The sequence below is a fragment of the Oryctolagus cuniculus genome, chromosome 10 (genome assembly GCF_051225735.1).
Source record: "Oryctolagus cuniculus isolate XC-2025 breed Fujian yellow rabbit chromosome 10, ASM5122573v1, whole genome shotgun sequence".
Classification (NCBI taxonomy): Eukaryota; Metazoa; Chordata; class Mammalia; order Lagomorpha; family Leporidae; genus Oryctolagus; species Oryctolagus cuniculus.
Window position 1 is genome coordinate 51241802 of NC_142876.1, and position 16369 is coordinate 51258170.

Consider the following 16369-nt stretch of genomic DNA (forward strand, 5'->3'; position numbering starts at 1 on the left):
AAAATAAAAAGAAAGGAAAGCTATAATAGGAAAATAACAAGACTGAGTGAAATAATTCCAGAACTTGGTAAGGTTCAGTATGTCACAGATTAAAATACAAACTCCAATCCGAATGTGAGTGAAGTCTTTGAAGTTAAACATGTTGCCTAGAGTGGCGATGAACATTATCCTCTTAGTTCACTCCTTCTGGTTCTTCAGAGAATGACGATGAGAATCGGTGACTCCTTGGAGCAGAAAGAAGGAAAGGGGAGAGTATGCATTCTCCAGCACCCAAACCCGACCCCACTCCCCCATAAACCTGCAGAGGAGCAGGCCACTTGAGCTCGGGCTTGTCCCTTAATGTGTTCGTTAGCAATTTAAATTTTTCCTCAAATTTCTTGCATGGGTTTAATCCTTTCTAGATCAAGTATAAGGACAAAACTTCTCCTTGCCTTCAGGATTCTTCCCTTTCTTAAAGATGTTTCTGAGGGAGCCCAGATGAGCTGCGTATAGAAAATCACGCTTCTAAATGTGGTTATGACAGGCCACGCTGCCATCTGCACCTACCTTCCTTACAAAGAAACCATGAGAAATAATAAGATGGAGGTCAGTATTTAGGTTGAATAAATTTAAATTTTCAAAGGAAATGAAGGAACAGGAGAAGGATGAGTTCTTACTCTTTAAAATCTAGAGGTTTCTCTTACTATTGTTCCCAAAACTAAAAACAAAAACATCCCCAATTCCAAGAAAGAAAAGGGCACCAAAGGAAGCAGGCATTTATACTGCGTGGCTAGATCTAGGCATCCTTAGATGACTGCAAGAATAAAGCAAAAAAATGAATGGTACGGCTATTTCCAACTCAATCCAAACCCCAAGGCAAATGAAAAAGTCATAGCATAGGTTTTTGTTTCATGATTCTGAGTAGCCAAGTTAGTCCCTTATTCCACTAACCTGGACACTGTTACAAATTTTGTATTTCTGGGTACAAACTTACATCTGCCCCATGACAAAAATACAGGGCATGTCTAAATATTGTCAAACACCAGGCTGTTTTGTCTACATAATTCCACATATCTGAACACACCATTCAGCGACTTCCAGGGATGTGGCTTGGACTAAAGTTTTCATTCCTCAGTGAGAAAATCCGCAATGAATGGAGCAGTTTAGCTGCACCGAAAACAGAACGGTGATTGGTTCTGTCCAAGCCCTCACTGGAAGTGGGTCTTCGGGGTGATGAAGCAGCCAACACTGAACTCTGGGTTTTCTCCCTGCATTGGGAGAAGCCACTGTGACCAAGTCTAACTCATTTGCCTACTATTACGGAGGAGCTCCAATTAAGAAGGGAATCAGAAAACTGAATGCCTTGTTTTTTTTTTTTTTGACAGAGTGGACAGTGAGAGAGAGAGAGAGAGAGAAAGGTCTTCCTTTGCGCCATTGGTTCACCCTCCAATGGCTGCCGCAGCCGGCGTGCTGCAGCCGGCGCACTGCGCTGATCCGATGGCAGGAGCCAGGTACTTCTCCTGGTCTCCCATGGGGTGCAGGGCCCAAGCGCTTGGGCCATCCTCCACTGTACTTCCCAGGCCACAGCAGAGAGCCGGACTGGAAGAGGAGCAACCGGGACAGAATTTGGCACCCCAACCGGGACTAGAACCCGGTGTGCCGGCGCCGCAGGCAGAGGATTAGCCTAGTGAGCCACGGCACCGGCTTTTGTTTTTTGCTATATTGTTCTTTCTCCCTCTCACCTATTTTTGTTTCTAGAGTTCAATGTTTGTACAGTTCATGCATTTTTATTGTGGCAAGAGATATAAAATGTGTCATTTCAACCCTTTTTAAGTGCTCAGCTCAGTGGCATTAAGGACATCCATGTTGAGCAGCCATCACCACCACCCCCACTCCACACCTTTTCCATTTTCAGGAATGGAAACTCTATGCCCATTAAAGAACTCCACATTCCTTCTTCCCCAACCCAGGTAACCTCTGTTCTACTTTCCTTCTCTATTAATGCAGCTATTCTAAAAACACTACAGAAATAGTATCACATAACATTTGTCCTTTTGTTTCCACCATATGTTGATATGGCCAGAGCAGCTAAAAATTAGAGATTGCTAGACTCTAGATATAATTAATAAAACTAAACAGATACCTGTTAATACTAACCATTGTCAGCCGGCGCCGTGGATCACTAGACTAATCCTCCACCTGCAGCGCCAGCACACAGGGTTCTAGTCCCGGTCGGGGCGCCAGATTCTGTCCCAGTTGCTTCTCTTTCTGTCCAGCTCTCTGCTGTGGCCCAAGTGCTTGGGCCCTGCACCCACATGTGAGACCAGGAGAAGCACCTGGCTCCTGGCTTCAGATCAGTGTGGTGTGCCAGCCACAGCGCGCTGGCCACGGCGGCCATTGGAGGGTGAACCAATGGCAAAGGAAGACCTTTCTCTCTGTCTCTCTCTCTCTCTCTCACTGTCCACTCTGTCAAAAAAAAAAAAAAAAAAAAAAAAAAACTAACCATTGTCTAGGTGCTGGGTTCAATGTTTTTCCTTTGTTGTTTCTCTTTACTTCACAAAGAGAAGTTTTAGGGGCCAGGGCTGTGGCACAGCAGTTAAAGCCACCTCCTGCAGTGCCAACATCCCATATGGGTGCCAGTTCTAGTCCCTGCTGCTCCAATCCAGCTCCCTGCTAATGCTCTTGGGAGAGCAGTGGAGGATGGCCTAGGAGCTTGAGCCCCTGCATCTGCATGGGAGACCCGGAAGAAGTTCCTGACTCCTGGTTTTGGGTTGGTTCATTCGTTGTGGCCATCTGGGGAGTGAACCAGAGGATGGAAGGCTTTCTCACTCTCTGCCTCTGCCTCTCTGTAATTCTGCATTTCAAATAAATAAGTGAATCTTTAAAAAAAAAAAGAGAGAGAAGTTTTAAATTTTGCCTTTGATGCAAACCAAAAATAGGATTATACTAATGCTTTACCTATCAAAATCTTCAAAAGCAAAAATGAAACAAAAGGCTGATGAGTGACTATCATTATCTTGGAAGCATTTTCACAGAGTCTTTCTTTTGTTTGGGGACATCAACAATTAGAAGCAAAATAGACACGCGGCTGTGTTTTCTCAGCAGGAGCTGCTGAGTGTTGGGTACAACAGACAGATATTTTTTTCTTTTCTAAAAATTAAGATATCCATTCTCTCCAAAGAAACCTCAGAGGGACATATTGAGGATTTCATTTTAGAATTTCATGTCTGACTCTCATAACCAGATGGTCTTTACACAAAGGAAGTTCCCTACCATCAGTCATAATTGTTTTTATCACTATTGTTATTATTAATGTTATTATTAGGAATAATGGTGAAACCATGTAAACACCCATGTTGAATAGTCCTATCAACCCTGTGCCCATTTTAACTAATCAGGCGTATACTCATTAAGACCCTGGAAATTGTCTTCCCTCCTGATAACTTGGAAAAAGTACACAGCACTTTCTTCATTGCAGTAGCGATTTGTTTACAGTGACTCCTCCCACACTTTGGAGACCAACATGTTTTTTAATTATACTCTTTTGGCCAGATTTTTTTTTATCTTGGGCTTCTTAAAAAAAAAGAGCACATTCATGATTCTTGTTCTTAAATTTCATGTTTTTAACCATGGTATGATTCTATTGGATAAGTTTTATAGGGCTTTTCAGGGGTGGAGCACAGGAAGGTTTTTTAAAAATTGAAATATGACATCCATATCATTAGGGTTTTAAAGTTAGTCATATGCTTAAGGCAGGTTTTTTATGGTTAGCAAAGCTGAGAGGTTCTGACACCCAAAGGATGCACGAAGAGATAACTTACATAAATGTATATGGTGCCCTGGAGGTGCCGCAATTGTATTATGGGGATTCTCATGAACAGCCTTGATTCAGGCAGTGGAACAGCGAAGCAAAGCTAAGTGGTTCTGAACCGGATGGGCTGTGCATGAGATGCATTACCCTGCAAATAGAAGTACCTTTCCATGCCGCCTGCCTTACTGTGAGGGGCTGGAATGCACAGTAGTACAAAATACCTAGTGAAATGTTTATCTTATTAAAATATTTCTTCAAAGAGCCACTGCGCAACTTTAAAGTGGGTAGCCAGCCTGAAAGGTTACATGGGACAAAATGAAAATGATAATGTCTAAAGCAACACTACTAGTCGAACAATACCCTATACCTGGTTCGGTTGTGTGAGTGCAACCTGTTGAAATCCCTGCTTAGTATATACTAAATTGATCTTCGGTATATGAAGGTAACTGAAAATGAAACGTGATGAAGGGGGGAGAGGGGAGAGGAAGTGGGTGAGGGGAGGGCCACGGGAGGGAGGGAGGTCGGGGGGAAGTCACAACAATGCAAAAGATGCGTTTTATATTCTACTTAAAACTATTGGTTGAGCTCTGTAATTAATACACAATTACTCTTAGGTGTTTAATTAATGCTATAACTAGTACTCAAATAGTATTTTACACTTTATGTTTCTGTGTGGGAGCAAAATGTGGTAATCTTTGCTTAACATACGCTAAATTGATCTTCTGTATATAAAGATAATTGAAAATTAATTGTGATGTGAAGGGGAGGGGAAGAGGGAGTGGGAGAGGGGAGCGTTGTGGATGGGAGGGAAGACACAGGGTGGGGGGAGGAGGCTATTGTGGTCCATAAGCTGTACTTTGGAAATTTATGCTTATTAAATAAATTAAAAAAAAAAAAGAAATTTATATAGAGTGTGGTTCAATATGATTGACTGACTGATTGACTGGAATATTAGAGATTGATTTCAGCTCTGAAGTTTATTTCTTCCTGTTCTCAAAACTGCATTTCTTTTTTTTTTTTAATTTTGTTTTTAAAGTGCTTGCTGGTACCAATTTTGTAATTCCTTATAGGCAAAAAAGCAAATAATTATGAAGAAAGAGGTTCATGTCAGAATTCTAGTCAAGTCCCACTTCTTACACAAGCAATTATACAAAATGTTTAATTAAATGTTTTACATGTGTGAGGCAGTCTTGTCAAAGTCAAGAATCCTCAGAGGAACAGAAAGTATGTTTCCCGGTAAGCAAGCAGCATCACAAACATAAAATTTTTTATAGTTACAATGTACCATGGAAAAAATCTTATTTCACTCACTGTTTGAAAAAATGGGGCATCCTTGCAATTTCTAGAAGAAATAATTATGAGATTTTGTTATATGTAAAAAATATTAGCTACGGAGGTTTCACTAAGTTAAAGCCTCCCTTTGCATAAATCCCCTTCTGAGCTAGTAACTTAAAAAAAAAAAAAGACATTATTTCTTTGAAAGGCAGAGTTATAGAGATAGGGAGGGGAGGGAGAGACAGAGAGAGAATCTTCCATCAGCTGGTTCACTCCCCAAATTCCTACAATGGCCAGGGCTGGACCAGGTTGACGCCAGGAGCCAGGAGCTTCATCTGGGTCTCCCATGTGGGTGCAGTGGCCCAAGCACTTGTACCATTCTCTACTTCTCTCCAAGGCACATTAGCAGGGAGCTAGATTGGAAGTGGAGCAGCTGGGACTCGAACCGGCGCCCATACAGATTGCCTGCATTGCAGGAGGCAGCTTTACCCACTATGCCACAATGCCAGTTTCTGTGCTAGTAAGTTAAACAGGAGCACTTTGTGAGATATCATGTTATTCATTCAGCCATACTATAAACCATAATGATACTTATCACTAGCATTCATTGAGAACCTACTGTGTGCTAGGCACAAGTCTAAATATTTTCTACATAGTGTCAGATTTACAAAAGACTTCAAGATAGGAGTTCTCATTCATATTTTAGGCTAAATAAATTAAAGACCAGATCACTCGATAAGTTAAGAAGGAAGAATGACAACTGTAATTCAAATATTTATTTATTTGAAAGGCAGAGTGACAGTGTTGTACAGGGTGGGGGAGGGAGGGAGGGGGGCAGGGAGGGAGGGAGAGATCTCATATTTCCTGGTTCACTCCCCAAAGGGCTGCAACATACAGGAACAGGCCAGGCAGAAGCCAGGAGCCAGGAACTCCACCCGGGTCTCCCACATGGATGTCAAGGGCCCAAGCAATTGGGCCATCATCTATTGTCTTCCCAGGTGCATTAGCAGGAAGCTGGATCAGAGGTGTAGCAGCTGGGACTCAGACCAGCACTCCAAAACGGAATGCTGATGTCTCAAGTGATGGCCACATCAGCCCCTGTCAGACTCAGAGAGATAAACCCTACTTGTGATTATTTATTGAAAATATGGAAAGTGACTATCCAGCAGACAAGTTCATTTTTTTGGAAGGCAGCAGGAAGAAGGAAAGAGAGAGACAGAGACAGAGACAGAGACACTTTCATCTGCTGGTTCACTCCCCAAATGCCTGCAACAGCTGGAGATGGGTCAGGTCAAAGCCCAGGGCCCGAAACTCAATCCAGGTCTCTGATGTGGGTGGCAGGGAACCAAGCACCTAAACCATTACCCCTGCCCTGCACGGTGTTTATTAACAGGAAGCTGAAATCAGAAGCAAGGTCAGAACGAAAACCCAGACATTCTGATACAGGACATGCCCCACACTGGTCTTAACTGCTGTACCAGATGCCTACCCCCAGCAAAGACTTTTCAATGCCAATAACGAATAGCAATGCTTCACTACTTTCTTCATAGATCTGCTTCCTTGTGGATGAATATTTTTTTCTATTGAATATTGCCATGTTTTATTTATTCATAGATCTGTGTTACTTTATAATGTGAGATTATAATTAGTGTTCACTTTGGACAATGAATGACAAAGAAAGTTTGATAAATGACAAAACTGGTTTAAGAGTCTTAACACAAGACCTTGCTCTGTGCTTTTTTTGAAAAATAGGGGTGAGCTGAAAATGATTTCTGTCAATAGATCTGCAACTATTAAACCACTGACCTTCTCAGAAAGTGCGATGCCACAAACTCTTCATATTGACATCAATGTAGAAAACCAGCAAGCTTTCCAGAGGCTAATTATAAACAGGTGCTGGCTGGGGCCAAACTCCAGGAGTCACAAACCCATTCTGTTTGAGCTCATTAATGCCTCTATTCAACTCCAGGAAAATGTGCACATTCCATAGCATTATAGGGAGTTTCAGGATGGCTGATAAAAAACAGGTGATTTTTCCTCCCATAAAACTGACTCAAAAATAAATAAAACAACATTATTTGTGGTAGTCATGGGTGGGTCTTGCTGGAACAATGACAGAAATATAGTCCTTTAGTGACCATGCAGGGGGAAAGTGTGGCAGCTTTGCCATGGCTGGGGATACCCACGCACGTCCAGGTTGAACCCCAGCACTGAGGCCTCTCTCCTTTTCCTGACGGAAAGCACAATGGAACTGTAAAATTTGATCTGGGTGTCTGGCTGCTTCAGTGGAAGGCGCTTCAATTTCACATTTCATCTCAGCCACTAATGTCCATATCTTGTCAAATCACCACCCAGAATGTACCGCAGGGCTACCGTGGACAAAGCCGTGATGCTCCATGAGAGCTCGTGATTTGAGGGTTCGATGACTGCGATGCGACCAAATGAGCTGTCCCACGTTCACATTAGAAGCTGGTCCCCTGAGAGAACATCTTGTTTGCTCTTCCACAACGGTCAGATGGCTGAACTTCTCCAGTACAGCTCCTGATTGCAACTCACCAGATCCTCTTGTCGTCTTTATGCCTTGCAAACTGGTGGAGCTTAATTTGAGAGTGAGACCCTGGAAGATGAAACAGATGTCCCTGGTTTCTTTCTGATTGCTGACAATTTCATTGCCATTGTCTTTGGTGTTGCTATTGGTTGTTCAGCTGCTGGTCTTACTTCAATTATTTATTCTAGAAGGAGGTTGGAAGAATTTTTATTTATTCATTAAAATATATTTATTTATTTTGAAAGTCAGTTACAGAGAGCAAGGGAGACACAGAAAGAGAGATCTTCCACCCGCTAATTAACTCTGATTGCTGAAACAGCCAGCACTAAGCCAGGCCAAAGCCAGGAGCCAGGACTTTCACCAGTGTCTCCCACATGGATGCAGGGCCCCAAGCACTTGGTCAATCTTCTGCGGCTTTCCCAGGCCATTAGCAAGGAGCTGGTACTTTCACATCATCTCACGATTTCCAGGGCTAATTAAAGTTCAAGCTCGTATTTCATACTTGGTAAGATACGGACCTAGGGTTTTCACATGCTATTCCGTGAATTTGGTTTGAAGGTTTACTCTTTTCTTTGTACTAAACAGAACAAAATAAGTTTTCAAAATGTTTTATAAATTTTAATTAACATTTTATACTTTCCATCAACTACATTCTAAACGGTAAACTTTGACTCTTATTCCTTAGCCTATAGTTTCAGCTTTGCAATCCCTGCAAGATGCAGGAGAATTAAGAACCCCAAAACAAAACAAGAACTTACCTGTAGTCTGTGTGCTACTGAGATGACCACACATTCAGCGACCAACCCAGCAGACTGTGATCACTGTAAAATGCCGATGACCTATAGCCTTTAAAAAATTGTATCATTTTGTAACTGATGTCATTCTACAGTATTACAATGATCTGAAAAATGAACATCTCAGAACTTCACTCATTCAAATAAATAGTGTTTCTTTCAGAGCAGTTATCTTGGAAAGCAAAGCCCTGTCCCAGCAATGATTCCTTTTCCATTGCTTAAAATATGTTGAGCATTGTCTTTATTCCTTTTAGGGACGAATAAGAAGTTAACTGGTCTTGCTCTTTTTAGGCATATTTTCTGTTTTGATTCTAAATAGCATCAGCTATCTTCATCATCCAGCTATTCCCCAGACCCGATGGTTGCTGTTATTTCCAAAAGCTAAACAATCAATGAACAAAGATTTATTGTCTTCAAATATATTTAAAGGATGGTGCTACAGGCATTAAGGGCAATCCCAGAAAGGAAATCCCAGAAAGTATATTCTCAACCATGTCAGCATCATTTAGAATACCAAGCAGAACTTCCTAAGGTGAGTGCTTTCAAAGGAACCCACCCACTCATTTCTTCTCCTCCTGCCTCCTGTGGCCTGGTCGCTAGCAACCGTGGGCAAGCTGCCTTAGTTTCCTTACCTGCGAGGTGATAGGAAAGCATCAGATGCCTGCAAAAGACTTTTCCAGCTGCATTCTCGTAGGATGATGCCATGCAGTTCTCCAGGTAACACAGGGTGTTTTCATTAAACGTCACTTTGTGTCACACCTGTCACATATTCAGTCATCACACCAACCACTCCGCAAGTTTCTTCCATGGTCCGTTTTCTTCTCACTTCCTCCTCTACAATGAACAGTTAGGGCTCTTTGCAGATAGCGACATTTTTATTCAACTGAGTTTAGGATTTTGTGGGCTTTAAAATTTTGGTTAATTTTATTTTTAAATTTATTTGAGAGGTACAGTTACAGAGAGAGAGAGAGAAGGAGAGACAGAAAGAAAGGTCTTCCATCCCCAGGTTCACTCCCCAAATGGTCACAACAGCCAGAGCTGAGCTGATCCAAAGCCAGGAGTCAGGAGCTTCCTCTGGGTCTCCCATGTGGGTGCAGGGGACCAAGGACTTGGGCCATTTTCCAATGCTTTCCCAGGCCAAAGTAGAGAGATGGCTCAGAAGAGGAGCAGTGGAGAATCAAACCGGCGCCCATGTGGGATGCTGGCACTTCAGGCAGAGGCTTAGCCTACTACACCACAGTGGAGACATCAACTTTAAAATTTTCATTGCAGAGCAGAGAATGAGTCTACCTTACACACAAAGGAGAGAGGAGTAAAAACAGTAATGTAATTTTTTAATAATCCATTTTTTCTTCTTTTGGGAACTGTTATTCTCAAACCAGATACTTATGTCATGAACTTGTAACCTTAAAACAAAACAAAACAAAAACAATCTTCCAACGCTTCTGATTCTCATTATGACATTAATCTCTCATATCATTATGGCATTTATCTGATTGGCTGTATTTTTTTAAAAGGTTGGCCCTTTCCTTCTCTGCTCCTATTACTGCAGTTGCTTACCTTAAAGGTAAATGATGGTTAAAAAATACTTCCTGTGAAATGCTGCCAGTGGCAGGTACTTGCAGGATGTGCCTGCCTGGTTCTATTTGGAGTGTGTGTGTGTGTGTGTATGTGTGTGTGCGTGTTTTAAGTATCCTTGTTTTTTTTTTTTTTCTCATAAGAAATGTCAGCTAAGTCTTTGAATTAATGAACTGTGAAGTGCTCAAAAACACACCCTTTCAAAAAGTATCCTGCACAGATACAACGCTAATGGGAGGTGACCCCCGAGTTTACAACCCAATATCCCATCCTACCTAAAAAGAATTAAGGTAATGACTGGCTCAGGCCGATCATCTTGAACAGGGATCTGGAGAGGGAAGAAGCAAGGGAGCTCAGAATCCGAGTGGCAATCTGGGGAAACGTGTTTATATTACAGTCTCTTTAGCTCTGTCTTGCACTTCTGTCAAATAACAGAATTATACAAGCCCCTTAGAAAAGATACCAGGTGGAAGCAAGCTGAAAGAGGGAGGAGGCAAGGCGTGCTCAGAGGGTGCTCCGATAAACCTAAATGGCAGATCCTTGGCTACACCTAATGCAGGTTTTGTTTACTTTTAATTTTGCCATTAAAAAAAAATCTGTGGTGTAACTCCTTCAATCTTTTTACAATTCTGCATGGTTGAACATTTGAAATGAGTTTGTGTATCACCCCCAGGCACTGATTCAGACCTGATTGGGGCAAAGCGGACTGCCTGTGCTTATTTTTATCCACGTCATTTGGAACTGCTATGTCGCCAAAGGAACCAAAAAGTGCTGCTCTGTTGCCAAATTATCACCTATCCTTTGATCAGACATGGAGGTGATCCTCATCAACAAGTTGTGCGACCTTAATAACACAGCAATGTCAGGTCAACTTGAGAAAGTGAAGAGAGAGCCCTAAATACAAATAAAAAGAAACAACCAACAATCCTTATAATTATCATCATCTGCTGCTTTTCCCTCTTTTGGCAAAGAAACACTCCATCCATTTGCAGAAATCGCCCGCGGAAACGTTACATCAAAACTAATCACAACGATTAAAATCAGCTTTTCTGTGCACGAGGAGGGTAAAAAGCAAGTTGGAGGCTGGAATGAGACTGTTTTTCCACCAAAAAAAAAAAATCTGGAAAAAAATTTCCTATATGTATATTTCTCTATACGTATATGTAGAGCTTTCTTTTTGAAGGAGATCAATTGTGTGCCCTGTGATCAGTTAATTTGATTTAAGTTTTATTTTGGAGATTGATTTAGACTGGAGGTAGAGGCATGAGCTAATTGTATCCTGATCCTTGCCTTGAGGGGTTTCAAAGCCCCGGAGCAACTCTTCTCTGTATTTTGTTCTGTCTACCTTAGCCAAGCTATTGCATTTCTCTCTGGTGTGGCGAGCCGAGCAGATCGCTGGGAGAGAAATCGGAAAAGGGGGGAGAGGAAAAGGAAAAGGGGACTTGGAGAGAGACTTTGTGCTTCAATGTTTCAGGTAAGATCTGACGGTTTGGGTTTGTTATTATTTGCTAAGGAGGGTATGGCTGGGACTTTGGGCGCAACTCGCTTTTACGCATGTGCCAGGCATGGGGCGAGAGCGCGGCACACTCGCACACACACAGCCCGCCGCGGCGGCGGCTCGGGACCCGCTCGGACCCGCGGCGGGGCAGCGGCCGTCGCCTCCTCCGGGCTGCTCCCGGCGGCTCTCGGCTTTCTTCCACCAGCAGGCGCGGGCGTGGGCGCGAGCGCGAGCGGACAGGAGGAGCGGGCGCGGCCGGCCGGGGCAGCAACCGAAGCCGGGGCGGCCGGGAGCCAGGAGCGTCCGGGCCGGGCTTCCGGAGCTCGGGGCCGGGTTCTGGAGCTCGGAGAGGAGCCGCCGCGGCGCTCGGAGTCGATGCCAGTGCCGCCCGTCCACCCGCCCGCCGCTCAGCGCTCCAGACTCCCGGCGGCCGCTCCGCCGCGGCGCTCCCCCCGCCCTCCGCGCTCCCCTCCCTCCTCCCCCGAACCTCGCGCGTCCCTTTCTTCCCCGGCGCAGAGCCCCGCGCAGGCAAAACGGCCCCGCCGCGGGCCCCCAGCCGCCGCCGCCGCCGCCGCCCCGGGCTGGGGCGCCCGGAGGCCGGCGCACCGCCTGCAGGGCGCGCGGGGGCGGCAGCGGCGCCCGGGGCTGCGCTCCCGCCGGGGCTGGGGGCGGGGTGGGGGGGGTGGATGTGGGCGCTGCTGCCCGCTCCTCGCAGGCGGCCTCGGACGCCCGGTGAAAGCCGCCATTGTGGCTGCCGAGCGGATTGGGCCTCGGGGCGGTTTTTTTCTGTCCCCTTTGCCCCAGCCGGACCGCGCCGATCGCCTTTGTGAGCCACGGCCGGTGCCCGGCGCTGTCCGCGGTGCGTCTCGGGCCGGGCTGATCCAAATTCCCCGCCTCCGCCCATCCCGTCGCCTTTAAAACCCCCTCCCGCCCCCTCCCATTTCCAGCCCCCCCCCCCCCCCGAGTGCAAACGTTTCGTTTATTTTTAAAAAGCTCTCATTACTCTTCCTCCTCGCCGCCTACCCCTGATAAAGGGCACGGCACATGCTCCGGATTAGAAGTCTCCTTGGGAGGCGGGGACGGGGGTGGGGGGGCGCTGCAGGTAATGGCTGTGGCTTTGCTGCGCTCGCCTCTCCTCCGCGACGCCTGCAGCGCGGAGTCCGGAGCCCGCATCTTTCCCTCCCCTTCTGGCAGCCCAGGTTCCCTTAAAGGGACAGTTTCCCGGCCGCGGTCTGCAGCGGCGCTTGGGGCGCAGCGGCGGGGGGGGGGGGTGCTGTTTGGCTCGCGTCTGACCTCCTCCCCTCAACCCCCGCCGCAGCCCCCGCTCCCGCCGCCCCTCTTTCTGGAAACGCGAAGTGCGTGCGCTTCCTCTCCTGCCCCCAAGAGGAACCTGGCTGGAAAATGCGGAGTCCGCGCCTCTTGGGAAACGAACGGGGCGTGGGGAGGGGGCAGGGTTAGGGGGAATTCGCGCTGAAAGGGCGGTGGAGCCCCAAAACGTCCGGCACGAGGGAAGCGGACGTGTGGAGAGCGCGCGAGGAGCCCCTCACCTGGGCGCGCGCCCCGCAACTTGCTAGCTCTGGCGGGTCGGCAGCGTCTGCCTTTGTGCTTTCGAGCACTTGCTCTGTCGCGGAAACGGTTTTCCGGTATCCAAATGTGTTCGCCGTGGCTGCGGTGCGGGGTCGACTGGGCGGAAGCCAGCGAAGTTAGCAAAGTTGCAATGGGGCCGTGGAGAGCGGCACGCAGGAGCCGGCGCGTGTCCCCCGGGGCCCCGGCTTCCCCGCCGATAGGTGCCCCGCGGCAGGCAGAAGTGAGCTGGTCCAAATGCTGCAGTACCTTTGAGATCCCGGCACTGGCTGCCCAGGCAACGCTCTGACTACGGGGTGTGCATGTGTGTATCCTTGGTGGTGATGGGAGAGACATAACAGTTTAACATACTCATTCTTTAAGAAACGTTTGCCTTCTGTTTTCAATCAGCTAAGCTGGCAGCTAGAGATACAAGTTTATTTGAGAATACCCTCTGGGTACCAAGCATGCTTGGATTGTTTTAGCAAATTAAAAATGAGCAAAATGCTTTTACCTTCTCAGCAGTCGACTCCTTAAGAGACCTCCTGTTTTGTGTGTGTGTGTGTGTGTGTGTGTGTTTAGAAAAACGTTTTCTGTGTCTCTTTCAAACGTTTTTAATGTGGAAGGGGGAGAAAATAAAGGATTTTTAAAGGCTGGAGCAGCTGCTGTAGAGTGATTCATTAAATCTGCTTCTACATCAGAGAATTCACCTGCATGTGTGTGAGTTTGTGGAAACTAACAGCAAGCCTCCGTGGTGAATCTGAAATCTCAGAGGGTTCATTTGTCTCCTGGATAATGGGCAATGTGCTGGTGTATTCCTCGTGTTTATGTTTGTGTGGCACTGGGCTTCCTATGAAGGGCTGGTGTTTAGGAGGCTGCACACTGACTCCAACGGTTTGACTCCGGGGTCTCGCTGCTGCCTGAATGCAAAGAATTCTGAGCGATCGTTATGACCACCCTGGGTTCAGTGTTTACTCATTAGGTTGCAAAGGTGACCATGGAACTTCGAAACTTCACCACTTCGTTGGGCTAGGCTTCCCCTTGAAAGAAGAAAGTAACTAATGGGGCAAAGATGTTGTACATGTGCTGGGGGAAATTTACAAATGAACTGAGCATGAATCAATGATACTTGGCAAAACCCTCCCTTCACAGTGCGCGGAAATGACTGCAGAGATGTTGCTGTATTAACTGTGCCGGAAGCACAAGTTAAAGTTCTCTAACACACACTAGAGGTCTCTCTTCTAGCTGTTAAGATGTTCATGTGTGTAATTCTTGGCCAGAGCTTACATAGTAGGGGTGCACAATAATGACTTGGTTCATACTTGCTTAAGTAATGGTGATTTAGGGGCCACTCAGCTGACTCTGATGTGAGATTTTTAGTTGGGGACAGAGTATTCAATAATTATTACACAAATTATACCACCTAAGTGCTAGGACAGTAACTGCAGTAAGACTTCTACGAGATGATGAAACCGTATTATTCAATTTGTACTTGGTAATGCAATATGGGCTTTATGGCATCAAATTATTTCTCAGAGCAATTTATTTTTATGTGTAAGAGTAATTAGTGGAGACATATCAGAACTTTGTGAAATTAAACTTTTATTTAGCCCCACGTTTAGCAATAACAGTTACTTGCACAAATGCTTTCTTGTTTCTAAAATCAGACTGTTTTGTAATTCTGAGATACACTGTTTCCTGCTGAGACTTTTTCTCCCATTTGCATTACTTCTTGAGTAGTTCAAAGGACTGAATTTTTAACTCTCCAAACTAATGGAGCATCTTCCTCCACCTTCATGTTAAGCCATCTTGGGGTTAAAATGAAATTTTTGGATGCGAGTACATGTTCTTATTTTAATAGCTTACTTGTGCAGAAGTGAGAAACAACTCAGTTTTCCTGGGCACTGTAATAGCACCCTGGCTTTTGATTCATAGAAATGTACTAGATGGAAATGATGCTTTGCTTGTGGATGAGTTTGGCTTGAGATAACTGTGCAGAAAGCAAAACAGATTTTCCTTTAGGAATAATGTGCTTCTAGTCATTCACTCATTTGTTCATTCACCAAAATATTTATTTGTGCCTCTGAATGCAATACACTGTTTAGATGCCTGAGACACAAGGGTGAGAAAAAGCATTCAGTCTCCCATTGCCCAGAGTTTATGACTCAGACAGATACACATTGAACAATGGACAGATTCGTGCTTTAAAGGGAAAAGGCCATGGGGGCTGTGATAATGTTAACCAAAGAGGGGGGAAAATGACTAAGACTGAGGTCAGAATTCCAGTGCTGCAAACTGAGATCTGTGAAGCAGGTGCAAGAGAAACAGGACTGAGGTGAAGTTCCAGGAAGAGAACAGCATTTGCGGAGCTAGGAGAGACTTAGCAAAGTGGGAACGGGCAGTAGTGGGAATGCAGGCTGCAGGGCCAGGCACCTGGTCTTAACTCTTCAGGGCTAGGTGGGGAGGGTTGGGAGAGGGACAGCAGTGACACCTGCTCTGGTGATACATGCTCTGAAAGGACAGCATGGGCTGCCCTGTGGGTCGTGATTAAAGGGACCCAACATGGAAGGCGTAGCCTGGACGGGCTGTTGCAGTCATCCAGGCAAGCAACGGTACAGTGCAGTGGCAGGTGAAAGTGTGCTCTGGGAGGGAAAATTTAGAGAACCTACTGAAGGGTTGGCTCTGGGTGAACAAGAGAGAGGAAGGCCAAGAAGGCACCTGGGTTTCAGATGTGTGAGTCAAACCGTGGAATTCTGAAGACCGGTTTTGTACTTCCCAGTTCATTTCTAGCAGCCAGAAAAGGTAGCAGTGATGAGCCTCTGCTCCAATGTAACTGCATTCACAGAGGAAGCCGAGCATCTGGCCATCCTTGAATCGCTCCACTTGTTCATCCCATGGAAGGCCTCCATGTATCAGTCCTGGGCTGCTTGCCCTCTCGTCCTGTTAGCCAGGATCCTTTTCCCTCTAGCCACTGCATCCCGAGCTTCTGTTTACCCAACCTCAGCTAAGCCAGAATTCATCACTGCGAGAGACCCATGTTTAATCCCTGACACAAAATCAAGTCTGTGCCTTATGCAACATAATTGAGTTAACAAATGTGTTAAATATTATAAGAGTTAACTGTTCAACCTTGCTTTTAAAAAGTCCTTTATGTGCAAATAACACTGGAAAAGCTTCTAAGGACCTAAATGGTCCATAGACTTAAGAGTTTTGGTGTTTTGGTGCATTTTCTCTCAAGTGTCTCTGACTCCATGTGCAGTTCCTTAGCTAACTTTGAGTGCAACATTTTCATACTTAAGGACGCATTGTTTTTTGGTATTTCT

At 45.5% G+C, this 16369-nt stretch overlaps 1 protein-coding gene and 1 long non-coding RNA gene across 6 annotated transcripts in view; one reads left to right on the plus strand and one right to left on the minus strand.

Annotated features, from left to right (window-relative positions):
* Window positions 1-5860: 5860 nt before the first annotated feature.
* Window positions 5861-13620, minus strand: LOC108177137 (uncharacterized). 5 transcript variants are annotated; one of them, XR_016214084.1, is made up of 4 exons: window positions 13317-13620; window positions 9040-9241; window positions 8372-8459; window positions 5861-7682 (listed from the first exon to the last, which is right to left on the minus strand). It is a non-coding gene; the product is annotated as an uncharacterized LOC108177137 (long non-coding RNA). The 5 variants fall into 5 exon arrangements; XR_016214083.1 differs by having other exon boundaries at window positions 5861-7797; window positions 13031-13617; XR_001793932.4 differs by having other exon boundaries at window positions 13031-13613.
* The window catches only part of KCTD1 (potassium channel tetramerization domain containing 1), a 217301-nt gene continuing 212243 nt past the window's right edge, over window positions 11312-16369 (plus strand). Inside the window, exon 1 of the mRNA XM_070050358.2 lies at window positions 11312-11459. Within this exon, the coding sequence (XP_069906459.1) occupies window positions 11451-11459 (9 nt within the window). The 5' untranslated portion in view covers window positions 11312-11450. The remainder of the gene's footprint in view (window positions 11460-16369) is intronic.